The 14,371-nt window shown below is 40.5% G+C and overlaps 1 protein-coding gene across 5 annotated transcripts in view; it reads left to right on the forward strand.

The window, feature by feature from the left end:
• The first annotated feature begins 987 nt into the window (after positions 1-987).
• LOC139940425 (serine/threonine-protein kinase 10-like) overlaps positions 988-14,371 on the forward strand; it is a 34,169-nt gene continuing 20,785 nt past the window's right edge. For 4 of the 5 annotated variants that reach the window (XM_071936659.1, XM_071936661.1, XM_071936662.1 and 1 more), the window contains exons 1-8: positions 988-1,876; positions 8,668-8,832; positions 9,480-9,678; positions 10,960-11,032; positions 11,171-11,365; positions 11,864-11,945; positions 12,372-12,482; positions 12,919-13,260. In XM_071936659.1, the coding sequence (XP_071792760.1) occupies positions 1,721-1,876; positions 8,668-8,832; positions 9,480-9,678; positions 10,960-11,032; positions 11,171-11,365; positions 11,864-11,945; positions 12,372-12,482; positions 12,919-13,260 (1,323 nt within the window). In that variant the 5' untranslated portion in view covers positions 988-1,720. The remainder of the gene's footprint in view (positions 1,877-8,667; positions 8,833-9,479; positions 9,679-10,959; positions 11,033-11,170; positions 11,366-11,863; positions 11,946-12,371; positions 12,483-12,918; positions 13,261-14,371) is intronic. The other variant, XM_071936660.1, reaches the window with a different exon arrangement.

Genomic DNA, 14,371 nt, shown 5'->3' on the forward strand with positions numbered 1-14,371 from the left:
TAACTCCGTCACAACAAAGGACACCCGTCAACTTTGCTAAGCAAACTTTAAAATGCCATTAGTGTTACGTTGTTAGTTTACAATAAGCACACAATAAACAATTTATTAACCGCGTAGTGGTGTATGAACTTTGGGAAATACCAGTACACACATTTTTTGTTTGTTTGTTTGTTTTGTTTTTTTTTTTTGGGGGGGGGGGGGCAATTAAAAATACGCGTAATGTGGAAGTGCGTTTCCCGGTTTTTATTTTGGGATACATTTTTGGTTAATAGCATGATTCAGTTTATGACCGCCAAACACAAACACTATGTTGACTCATGCGGTTTGATGATCACGTTTTTTGTTTGGTCGTAAAAAGCCTAATTTTGGCGGCCTGCCTTTTCTCATAAAATACGGGCCGTCCCCATCCCATCAAACTCACTTTACCCCGGTTGACCGGTTCCCGCAACTTTTATGGATTGCGTTATGTGGGCGGCTGATCATGGGGACTTTTAAGGGTTTAACTTTGAGAGATTTGTTTCTAACTTGCCATCGGTTAAATAATTCTTTAATGAATGAATTAAAGGCGAAATTAAGGCCGAAACGGTGGACAAAATGAACTAAAAAAACAGACTATTTTATTCATTAGTTTTATGTTTGCTTTTAATTATGGTTGTAGGGCGGTGGCTGAAACAATTCAGAAAAAAAAATCAAATCAAATTTATGTATCTGTTAAATGCATGGCCTTAGTTTATAAGATAAAAGAAGCCGACGACACAATAGTGACGTCAACAGGCGTGGCGACTGTGAACCGCCGTGAACTTTGTTCCCTGGTCCCACCAGCATGACGTCGGTTTCAGGCAAGCCTGGTGCCATTTCGACTGAAGAGTTAAACGCTATGTATTTCCGGCCAAATTGAAACGGGAACAGGACGTGATTCACTTTCGTAATTACACGCTAGCCTATGAAGGGGGCAGGTACCAGTGAAGTGTTTAGGTTCCATTTTTTAATCCAAAATGGCGAAAACTGAGTACTCGGTGACATGGGTGATAAATTGATCTTTTCCAAGAGGAAGTGTGATGAGTTAAAGTGATTTTGTTGATCTTTGCGGCTCTCCGGAAGTTTATGGCCGTGCAAGCTTTCTTATCTTGTGGATAGTCGTTAATTGTGTGATGCGTGACAACCTGTTGTTCTGAACTCCAACACCGAGACGTTTTGTGACCGAGCAGGCAAGTGTTGTCGAAACCGCCAAGGAACGAAGGCCTCCCGCCCCGTTGACTGCTGCCCTGCCGGCCGTCGGGTCATGCGTGGGCACGGTATTCAGTGATCACTATCGTACATCTGTTTGTTTTCTGGTTGGATGAACACACAGTTAATTCCACTCTTAACTGTCGTTTTAACTAACTGTTTAAATTGTTTAGTGTCACAAAACATTGATGTTTACAATTAAGAATTAGATTACCGAGGTTTTTGTGAGGTGATTTGTGTGAGGAAAGAGGTGTTTACTTCAAGTTTAACAGTCACAGAATAAGGAAAACACAAACATAAAGAATTTTCTCACAAGTAACTGTCATTCTCTTATTTACGTGCATCTGATCCTCTTACAACTTGTAATACTAAAACCAGCTTGTCATCGAATTTAGTCGTAGCAAACAACCAATTGATCATTGAAAGATGCTGAACTTGCATACGCTATAACTTTCATTCTAACTAAAACTTGCATTGCAACGAAGCGAGCAAGATGTCAATACACGCCCTAAAGAGGTTCTTCCGTATCTCAACGGGTGACAAGAAGAAGGAAGATAAATACCAGAACATCATCCGAGATAAAGATCCTGAGTCGGAATGGGAAATACTCTGCGAGATCGGCGATGGTGCTTTTGGAAAAGTATACAAGGTGAGATAACAATGCTGTCTGTGAAAATACGGAAAGATGTCCGTATCTTGTCACCACTTTTCCACTCATTTTTATCATAAGGAATATCTCATTTGAGTAAATAAAAAGTTAGGTATAGACCTTATGCACATGACATCATTTCAGTACGGCGCCCACGCCTTGAGGTCAAAAGGAGGTTGTTCACTGGCCAATCTATGTGCGTTTCGATTGTTTCGTCACCGTTTGACCTCAAAGATGGCAGCTGGATGACGTCAATGCATAAGGTCTATTAATATATTTCATAACAAGTGGTGGACAAGTGGTGGAAAAGTGGTGGCAGGTAACAACATTTTTCCCAAAATATCTTTGATTTCTTTTAAAGTAGGCCTATCTATGTCTTCAAAGTAGCCTTATTATTTGGAAGTTAAGTTGTTGCTTTTTTTTACGTGGGCCAACATTGTAACCCAACATTGTAACCCAAAATAGTATCTCATTGACCAACACGCAGGAACTACATGTATGGCTTTACGTCCAAACCGAATGACAAAGCAGTAAAAACATTTAGGTGTCTTGCTCAAAGTACACAAGTGTCAAGACCGATACTCAAACCCAAACTTTGCTATTCAGAAAACCAGAACTCAAGTCCAGTGCCCTTTACATGTACCCCTCGGCCACAACATGCCAATCATTGAATTATCTCTAATTTTGCAGAAAGGTAGAAAGAATTAAAGAAACACGTTGCCTTGGATCGGTCGAGTTGAGACTATAGTGCCGCCACCAGAACTCAAAATAATAAACTAGTACAATTGTAACAGAAATTATTTTTTACGACTATGCGGACACATGTACATGTAGGTCATACATGCCAAGTCACACTGCAGCGATAACAAAAGCGATAACGATAATGATAACCAAGTAAAGAGAACGCATTCTATTGGTTGAATTGCTCCATGCAGAATACGCCCACGCTTATTCAACCAATCGAGGGCATGCATTTTTAAGGTTATCGTTTGTTTTCAATATCGGGATCTGTGTACGTGACTGGGTCTTTATTCTACCAATCGTGATCCTACATGGGGATAGTTTCCCAAAGAAATTTAGCCTCATAGACAGGGGACAGCAAACACATGAAGATGAAGCACAAAGCTATCCTAGTTGTAGATCTATGAAGACAACACAACTTCCCTGACTGCACAAACCAGTAATGTCCCACATTTTTGTGTTTGTCCTTGGGAGTTGTCTTTTCTTCCATCAAATGAGTCTCCATTTTCCTGGAATAAAGGACATTACTCAATCCTGACCATCCCATTTCATTAGAATCTTTTGTTAGTTAAACCAAGGTTGATTCCTGTGGTTTTAAATATCATTGGCTCAAAACAGTTTGCTAATGAATGATAGTAAGGATTTATAATTTAAGAAGAGCAGTGTCATGGCCGAGCGGACAAGAACACTGGACTCAAGCTCTCTCTGATGCTTTTGTTCAGCAGAGTGTGGGTTAGAGTCCCAGTCGAGACACTTTCATGTACAGTGGAGTGTCCTTTCAAAGCAAGACATTAACCATTATTGCTGCGTCTTCAGATTGGAGGTAAAGCGTGTGTTTTGTTATTACTATGCCGCAAAGAACCCAATTACAAAAATGTAAAAATAAAAAGAAAAAAAATTGTTTATACCTGTCCATAATTTGTGCATTATCCAGAGTAATTGCCCATGAAATTTGGCTAGGAATTTCTATTTTACTAGGCTTTGTCCGATGAAATGGAATGTTTAGTCATGATTTCACTCATGATTATAGGCCTATTCTGTGACATTAATAGATTTAATAATACAGAAATCCAGAAATAAGTAGCAGAAGCCAATTTTTGTAGAGACGGTATCGTAATGTACACACACTGTGTTGATGTTCATGTATCGATCGGTCAATCAAAACATGGCAATAAGGAAATAATATTGTGACAGGAATTTTGTATGAGCCATGGCTGCTAGACCTCTATCATACATTCAAACCATAGAGTTAAAAGAACTAGAGGGCGCACTGGTGATGCTTTTTGCACAAACACGACGGGACCGCAAGGAGATACGCGCATACCATTCCGTACGCCCGTTGTATATGAAACACACGTTTGAGTTTGTGTTTATTGAACGCTACGCAATGTTGTTTTGTCAACTTACAAAATGGCTGCACAAACACACGCTGTGCCTGTTTTGTCAACTTAGAAAATGGCTGCCTGCACGCTTGGGGTGCGTATATAGGCCAGTCCGCCCTCTAGTTCTTATAATAACTCTATGATTCAAACCAATGTTAACAAATCAAGGCTTGGACATGGAGGGCAAAATAGTCAGTTCTCCATTTCCCATTTTCCTGTATTTGGTGATCTCTCAATAAAAGCAGTTATTGAAATGTTTAAAAACACTTAAGACTTGCATTTTGTAAGCATAAACACTTCCATAGACTATTGTAGAAGCTCAAAATATTTCTTTCTTCACATGAATGGTTTCCAACCGAAATAACTTGTTTTGTGTGTGTCGCCTGAGAGCGGTCATCACAAAGCACTGAGGCCCTTTCTGAATCCAGGGCGTCGGCTTTGGACTCGGCTTCAGGCTCCGTCCTCTCGTCTTAAGCCCCGAGCGCGTTTGCATAGGGGGGCGCGCAATTGTCAAAACAACCGCGGGCCAAGCTAGCCTGAGCTAAATCCAAAGCCAAGCCGTATAATGTAGTTTCGTAAAGGGCCTAAGATTCATCTTAAAGATGAGTTTTCAATGTTGCCATAGTGATTTTACACTTTGCCTAGCAATTAAGATTGATTTGCCGTTAAGATCAATCTCAGCTCTTTGTGAAATCAGCTCCTGTTTTTTCTCAAGAGAATTTCTTTTGATATTAATTTTCTTTCTGCTGAAATCTAACACCGTAGTCTGTTGTATGCTTCTTGTTTCTGAAAGTGGCAATTACAAATTACATAAAACACCTTGAGGCCATGGTACAATGGGCAATTTTTTCAGTCTTATTATTTCAAGGCAATCACTTGCACTGCGTGAAAAAGGAACAATTTTGCAGCACAAAAGACAAGCTTCAGGTCCTATCGCAAATCTTACTTGATTAGTCTCCCACCATGCAAAGTTTCATCTTCTTAAAGACCCAGGATTGGATTTAACAAAGGTAGTCCTAACTTAGGACTAGTCCTAGGCAATGTTAAGAGATAGGACTGGTCCTAAGTTAGGACCAGTAACTCATCCTAACTAAGGAATGGTCCTATCTTTTAGCATTGCCTAGGACTAATCCTAAGTTAGGACTACCTTTGTGAAATCCACCCCTGGACACCATTGGAAATTGTCAAAGACTAGTCTTCTCACTTGGTGTAACTCAGCAATACATGTATGCACAAAATAACAAACCTGTGAAAATTTGAACTCGATTGGTCGTCCAAGTTGCGAGATAATAATGAAAGAAGAAACACCCTTGTCACACTAAGTCATGTGCTTTCAGATGCTCGATTTCGAGACCTCAAATATGAGGTCTTGAAATCAAATTCTTGGAAAATTACTTCTTTCTCGAAAACTACGTCACTTCAGAGGGAGCCGTTTCTCACAATGTTTTTGTACTACCAACCTCCCCCATTACTCCTTACCAAGTAAGGTTTTATGCTCATAATTATTTTGAGGTATTACCAATAGTGTCCACGGCCTAACAGGCATGTGTATGTTTCGTTTTTTAAAAGAGCAACGAAACCAATGCATTTCTTCCTTGGTAAAGGGCACTCTACATGTATGAGAAAATAATATTGTAAATGTCTACTGGAGCATTTCAATGGCACCACAGCAATTACCAAGTGGGCATGGAGGCAATCGCCTTCATTGCCTCCGTGAAGTATCAGGGCTGGTGTAATATATGGATTTATAAAGTGCACTTTCAAAACATGAGGCCACAATAATGTACATGAGGCCTACTGGTGGTGCTACCTTTCTTTATAATATTGCCTATAAAAAAGCATTATGTTGACAAAAACAATCAATAACTCTACATTGCACATTATACTATGTACATTACCATCCTTGAATATAGACCTTTTATACATGTAACTCAATGATGATTTGTGTGTTGTACATCAGTACATGTATGTATGTACAACAGTATGTGTACAATATAATACTAGCGTATGTAATTCTACCTCTACGATTTTATGCAGTTTCAGAAAGCCATGGCATTCACTGTAAGAGAACACTGTAGGAGAAGTTAAGATCAGATATCACTCCAACATGTCACATTTTGTTTAATTTAATATAAGTCAGCAACCTGAGTACATGTAGTATTCCCTAGGCTTGTTTCGTTACCTTGTTCAACCATTGCATCTTGTCCGGCATTGTTTATGGATGACACAGAAAGGAAAATTAGTTTCATGATTTTTATTATTAGAAACCTGGAGATGGTTGACAAATGTTGTTGTATGTTTTTACATTGTAGTTGATTGATAACGTCATTTTAGAGTAGCCCACCGGCTCATTTCTCAGCCAACACTCGTCACAATAGATTAGCATGATTGTACCCCCAAGGTTTTAGCTAGGATTTTATAAAAGCAGGGATCGATTTCACAAAGAGTTAGGACTTGTCTTATCTCGAGTTAGGACAAGTAACTCGTCTTAACTTATCTTAGTCTTAAGTTAGGAAGAGTTTTGTGAAATCGCATCAGGCATTGAAGCAATCAATGGAACCCACAGCAATTGCTGTGGTGCCCTGTGCTTATGCTGTGGTGCCCTCTGCAAGGTTCCGAAACAAAGTTTACACTTTCCCCACAGAAGTTCCCTTTCCATGTGGAACATTGCTGTGCCCTCTCAAGAGCCTGAAAAGGATATCCAAATTATTCATTTATAATATGATAAATTAATCATACTTAAGCCCGATTCATACTTCCTTCGAATGCGAATGCGAATGCGAAACAAATTTGACGTGAATTTGACGTCACAACCCTCCTTTTGCAGCGATATTCGCAAGTGAGTGGAACATGGTTCAACTCAGTGCGAATTTCGTTGCGATTTGGTGACGTCAACATTCGTATCGCATTCGCAGTCGCAGGAAGTATGAACGGGGCTTGACATGGAGAACATTTTCTTAGAAAACCTTACATGTTATATTGTAAGATGTGATCCAATTTCGGGGAAGTGTTAACAAATATGAATTTTGCTCAACTGACATCCAAGGAATATCATAAACCTATTGGTCGCACAAATTCAGGCGAGATTGGCAAAAAAAAGTTTTAAAAAAATAATACTGCTCTTTGAAAATGTAATTTTGAAATGTCATCATCAATGTTTACAATCGTATCAATTGACAGCAATTGACATGCCACTTAATATGGGCCTTGTCTCCTTAGTATACAAATGGAATGACCTTGTGGCATTCTTGACAGGCAAGCTACATGTACTGTACATGTACATGTACATGTACGATGTACTTTATGTATAGAAAGGTTTGCGGTAACACCATGTAATGACTATCTGTAATGAGTTGGGGTGGTTCTGAAAAGAACTGTTGGTTTCAACTCGACGTTTCGATCAGTATGCTCTGATCGTCTTCTGGAGAAAGCTGAAACGTCGAGTTGAAATCAACGGTTCTTTTTCTGAACCACCCCACCTCATTGGAGATAGTCATTGTGTTACCGCAAACCTTTCTATATCGTATTTCCACCATGCAAAGTTTCAAATCCTACGTACTACATGTACTCATTTGAGAAATTGTATTGTTAGTATCCAGAATATAATGTAGGCCTACCCTTGAAGGAATTGTTTACTTTTGATAATTGGAACCCCCCCCCCTGCTATTTTTTATGGTTATCATATTATAACATAAAACTAATGTAACCTGTAGTATAGGTGAACATTATATTTCAAAATATGTTTGATTTGCAAATTGTGCATGCAGGAAGTCCAGGCTATGTACATTACATAAAAATGTAGCTCTTTTGTAAACATGTGACATCACACAATACAATGGTCTTTTGTGTCACAACAACATTGAGGCATTTATTTGGAAACATTTGGCCATGAACGACTTGATAATAGAATGTGCCCCTTCAAGAGCATAGTTCAAGGGCTGGATTTTACCAACTACAAGTAGGATGGCTCATCTTCACACAATATCACTCAGGCTTGATGCTTTGTTTTTTAAAAGGGCAAGGGCATCCAAAGCATTCTATTTGATAAAGGGCACCTAAATGTATTTTGTACTTATGACTCTTTATTGCCTTTTAGTATGTGATTGTTGATATTTTTTGATGTACTTATATGTTTACCATTGTAAAGTGACTCTTTCAGCTACTACTGCTGGTGATTTTGTTTGTAGGGTATATCAATGAATACAAAATAAATCAAGATAAAATGTATGAGGAAATTGTAAATTTCTACTGGAGCATTTCAAGGGCAACAAGGCAGTGACCAGGGGGCATTTTTATATTTTGTTTACATTTTTTTATGCAAGTCGCTAGACACACAAGACCTGAGGGTCACTTCAAGGTGTGGGCTACAATTATTTTTTTCCAGAGGCCGTTGCCACCTACTCCTAGGGCTGATGGATGCAGGCTTGGGTATCAATCAGTCCGAAGCCTGGCTGGTAGAGCAGAAAGCACTACCTACCCAATTTTACGTAGCAAGTGTCATGACCGGGATTCGAACCCACACTCTGCTGATCAAACACCAGAGTTTGAATCTGGTGCTCTTAACCGCTCGGACATGACACGCCACGAAGGAGGCAATCGCTTTTGTTGCCTTAGTGAAGCACTCCCAGTGTATTAAACTTACTAATGTTTTGCTAATAACCCCCACAGGCCAAGAATCGAGCCACCGGTATTTACGCCGCGGCCAAACTCATCGAGATTAAAGAGCAAGAAGAACTTGAAGACTTCCTGGTTGAGATCCAGATATTGTTTGAATGCAAGCATCGCTACATCGTGGGAATGCATGAGACGTACCTCTTCGCTAACAAATTATGGGTATGTACTTGTCCAAAGCATTTCAAATTATGAGTATGTACGTACCAATTCAGGGTGGTATGGTTGGTTTGTGCGTAAAGCGCTTGCCTCTCACCAAGGTGACCCTGGTTTGATTCCCGGCCAGGGCCATATATGTGAGTTGAGTTGTGTGTTGGTTCACTGCTGTGCCTCAAGGGTTTCCAGACCATCCGGTTTTCCTCCCTTGGGAAAAAATCAAACACTTTTGATCATGGCTGTGCTCCGTGGTCATAATGGGTTGATGTGGCTGGCAGCCAAAGGTGCCCTTGCATGCCTGCTTCTCGAACACATTGTAGCCGCGTCCTTCGTAATTCAGCTCTCTGCGAGTAAGGATGATTAGCCTCCCAAATTATTATTATTATTATTACTGTAAGACCAGCTTTTTTATCTCCAAGTCGGGAGCAATGTTCTTCTGACTTTGTCCTCAGTTTTCTTGGAGACGCACAATGGCGATGGCATGATAAATCCATGGGGAGCCCAAGGTTTCTTAATAAAAATAAGGTCTGTTTGTTTGTAATAGAGGAGATTAAAGCAAAGGGTTAAGGCTAAGGTTGGAAAATTGAAGAGGAATGACGACAGAGGGCAGTATTTATGTTACATGGATATTACTCCTTTGTGGTTCCTAACAGATGCTGATAGAATTCTGCGAAGGAGGAGCCCTCGACGACATCATGCTGGACCTGGAGAAGGGTCTAACCGAGATGCAGATTAAGGTGGTCTGTAAACAGATGCTAGAAGCTCTGGACTTCCTTCACAGTAAACACATCATCCATCGAGATATTAAGGCTGGCAATATACTTCTCACCATGAGCGGGGATATAAGACTCGGTAGGTCGAAATTAAAACTCAATCCAAGCAGTTTCGGCACCAGAGATTTGTTGATTTGTTATAAATATTCTTAAAAATACTGTTTATGCAAGTCCTCAGCCACACAAGGCCTGAAGGCCACTTCAAGGTGTGGGCTGCAAATCAACTATTTTTCTTTGGGTTGTTGCCACCTACTCCTAGGGCCGAAACAGGGTTACCCGTTCACAGTCCATTCGGATGTAGGCTTGGGTATCATCCACCAGAAGCTCGACTGGTAGACCAGAAAGCACTACCCCCTAGCTTTACGAAGCAACCATGGTTAAGTGCCTTCCTTATAGGCAGTGGACACTATTGGTAATTACTCAAAATAATTATCAGCATAAAACTTTTCTTGATTACGAGCAATGGGGCGAGGTTGATGGTATAAAACACTGTGAGAAACGGCTCCCTCTGAAGTGCCATATTTTTCAAGACAGAAGTAATTTTCCGCCAATTTGATTTTGAGACCTCAGATTAAGAACTTGAGGTCTCGAAATCAACCATCTTGTCACACAACCTCGTGTGACAAGGGTGTTTTTTTCTTTCATTATTATCTCGCAAGTTCGATGACCGATTGAGCTCAAATTTTCACAGGTTTGTTATTTTATGCATATGTTGAGATATGTTGAGATTGATTCTTCACACTAACTGAAGGCTAGTCTTTGACAATTACCAATAGTGTCCACTGCCTTTAAGGACACATTTTTTCACGGCTGGAATTGGAACCCACACTCTGCTGATCAGAAACACATGTTTTTTGCTCAATGATCTTTAAGAAGCTCCGGCTTCTTATGTAGCCTCCAATTCTTTTAAAGACACTGGACACTATTGGTAATTGTCAAAGGCCAATCTTCTCACTTGGTGTATCTCAGCATTGTATAAAATAACAAACATGTGAAAATTTGAGCTAAAAAAAAACCCTTGTCACACAAAGTTGTGTGCTTTCAGATGCTTGATTTCGAGACCTCAAATTGTAAATCTGTGGTCTTGAAATCAAATTCTGGAAAAATTACTTCTTTCTCAAAAACTGCTCCACTTCAAAGGGAACCGTTTCTCACAATGTTTTATACTACCAACCTCTTACCAAGTAAGGTTTTATGCTAATAATTATTTTGAGTAATTACCAAAAGTGTCCACTGCCTTTTTATTTCCTGTTATATTCACAGTTTTAATATCAGTGTCTATGCTGTGCATGCTATTAAATGTGCCTATGACCGATTTAGAAAAAGTTAACGTGGTTATCTTTTGTTTTCTATCCTTCAGCGGACTTTGGAGTTTCTGCTAAGAACGTCAAAACCAAACAGAGGAGAGATTCCTTCATCGGTACTCCATACTGGTAAGAAAAAACTCTTTTTTAAAATACATTGTAATCTACAACAATTAGCGAACATTACATTGTGCCTCAGGTTTTTTTAAGTTGGCGCAGAAACCGAAAGAAACTGACCAATAAATATGATTTATATTTGTTGTTTAGGATGGCTCCTGAGGTAGTGGTTTGTGAGACGCTGAAAGACAATCCGTACGACTACAAAGCCGATATATGGTCCTTGGGGATAACATTGATTGAGCTGGCCCAGCAGGAGCCTCCTTACCACGAGCTTCATCCCATGAGGGTACTCATCAAGATCCCTAAGGCTGAACCCCCGACTCTTCTTGCCCCTTCAAGATGGTAAGTAGTCTGGAAACAGGAAGAAACTACATGTATAAATAAATTGTAAAGTTGCGGGTACAACCATGTGTAAATCTCTTTTGTGGGAGTGTCGGCTCTGAAAAGAGCCAGTGCGGTCTCGACGTTTCTAACAGTATACTCTGCTCAATGGCTTTCAAAACAAGCAGAGTATACTGTTCAAAGCGTCGAGACCACACTGCCACTAAAGAGATTTACACATGGTTGTACCCAAAAGTTTACTATTTATTTATGGGCTCTTCCCATATATCCACAGGATGCAAAGCTTCAAACAATACTTAGTCTGGAAACCTTGATGGGTATCGTGGTCGAGCGGTTTTGGGTGACTTCTGAAAGTTCTGAATGTGGGTTTGAATGCTGGCCTGGTCAGTCGTGTCATAACTGTTTCCCTCCACCTAGGAGTGAAAATGAATACCAGTTAGTCAGCAGCTCTGACCTAGAGTTACATGTATGCCTGATTCCTGTGTTTTTTTTCTTCAGGTCTAAGGATTTCAGTCACTTTATCAAGACATGCCTCGATAAGAATCCTGAGTCGAGACCCTCGGCAGCAGAAATGATGAAGGTAATTTATAAAGTACAAGAATCCTCACCTCATAACCGTTCCACACACCGCAAACTCCATCCAAGCCCCACCCCATCTGAATATCCCAAACAATGGATGTGCTCGTTTAGCTTCCCTTGGTCAACCCGGTCTGCCCCCGCTGCGCTCGACTAGCTTTGACATCATTCCAGGGGCTCACCCAGGTCAGCCCCCAGTGCCCTGCTTGTGGAGTGGGTCACTTGGGGGCTGGCCCCAGGTGCATAGCGTCACTACGAAAGTGGCGAGTGATTGTTCGTTTTGCTCTTGTCTGGGGCTCACCGAGTTGGCACCGGGGGGTCGACACAGGGAAGCTAATCGAACGCACCAATTATAAAGATTAATTGTATCTTCTTCAAAAAGACAAAAAAACTTCATGCTGTGTAACACGCTTTCTGATTGGTTCTCCAGCATCCCTGGCTAGCTGATGTGACTGATACTAAGCCAGTCAGAGACCTTCTCTGTGAAGCCAAGGCTGAGGTGACGGAGGAGATTCTGGAACTCCCAGAGGACCAAGTTCCGGTAAGAAACAAAATGTGATTGGTGTATTTTATCCACGTGATGAGAACTTCAAACAGATGTTAATACTTAACAAGACCTTTTTCAGTCATAACTGATTTGTCCGAAATAGCCATACAGGCCACAAAGTGCGTCAAGTTTTGACCAGTGTTGTGCTTTATTTGTCATTAGGCTTCGGACTAATGATACCCAGACCTACATCGGTATGGACTGTAAAAGGGGTAACCCTGTTTCAGCCCTAAAAATGATTGTAGCCCACACCTTGGAGTGGCCTTAAGGCCTTGTGTGTCTGGCGAATTGAAAAACAAATAAAAATGTATCATTAGTGAACAATATAGACACTTAGATTTTTAAATTTTCTCAAATGTGGACACCCATTTTACCAAATCTTGGCTAAAGCCTCAAGGTGTTTAATTGTGATTATTCTTGACCGTTTCAGCAGAACGATCAGAGCAGCGATGTAAGCGATCGTCGCTCGTCCATCGGTGCCGACAGCACAGACAGTCAAGAACTGCTGAATAATTCAGTCAGCATTCCCACAACGCCCTCTAGCAACATCATCAGCCCATTGGCTGTTAATAACAGCACACCATTGGTCAACAACAACAGCACACCATTGGCCGTTAATGACAGCACGCCATCCACCGTAAATAGCAGCACGCCATTGGCCGACAAGAACAGCACACCATTGGCCGACAGGAACAGCATGCCCTTCGCCATTAATAACAGCACGCCATCAACGCCGACCAAGACTTCATATAACTCGCCTGTAAAAGAGCAGGTAAGTCAAAGTAGACCAGGTTCGAATCGTAACCAAGCTAACCGCTAATTTCACAAAACCTGGAACAAGTATAGACCTTTATCACGCTGTCACCATCTTGGTCATGTTCCCTGTTTCCAATAACAGCAATGAATGCTAACATTCATTGCGCAAACATGGCACCAGACTATTATTCCGTCCAGCCTCAGTTTGGCTGCAATGAGTTGGAATGGAGTAAAATCAAGATGGCCACACCGTGATAGAGGTCTATTGTCGTCTAGCTACTGAATCACAATTTCTTGTATTGTCCAGTTCATAATCATCTTATGAACTGGATCTAAACGCCTTGTTTAGTGTTCTCTTTCCGTATAATGCCCTTTTATCTGTCCGTGGTTCACTTTTTAACTCTGTATTTATTCCCACTATTTTTCTGTGGTAAGGTTTAACCCATTTTTAACGTTGTACCTTTTTAATGGTGTCTGTGATTTTATGTGAGCAATAAGGCCAAAGGAATTTCCCTTGCAGGGACAATAAAGTTTTTTGTATTGTATTGCATTGTACATGTATGTTAAACCAATGTTTGTATGAGAGAGATTGGCTGTTGCCAGCTAGGTGTTCATATCCCCTTGTGGGAGTTTGCAGCGTTCCCTTGACTGTTGTTCATTAAGAACGACAGATGGGTTCTTAACTTAACCGTGCAGATAAACTCTTTTATCTTCTCAATCAAGATTGATTCTGTCGCATTCAATTTAATTTGAACAAACCAACTTGCAAAAAGTTAACAGTACAGCCGCTGTCCCCAAAAAATTGTACAAGAACAAGGCATCGTACTAGGTGTCACTAAAGTTGAAATTTAAAATAGCTGAATTGAATAGTGTACAGACTTGACCCCAATTTCATAGAGCTGCTTAAGCACAAAAAGGAGCTAAGGACATTAGGAAAAGGTTACCAGCCAAACTGCCATGTCACATGTATGGTTCTTGACTGACGCCCTGCTCATTTCTGCTAAACAATCTTCTGCTTAAGAAGCTTTATGAAGTTGGGCCAAGTTTACGGAAACAAATCCTGCCTTCGATCTCAATGACTTGTCATAAGATATTTTGTTAACTTTTTCCTTGTCTCATTAAAATTT

Source organism: Asterias amurensis, chromosome 8, assembly GCF_032118995.1.
Source record: "Asterias amurensis chromosome 8, ASM3211899v1".
Lineage (NCBI taxonomy): Eukaryota > Metazoa > Echinodermata > Asteroidea > Forcipulatida > Asteriidae > Asterias > Asterias amurensis.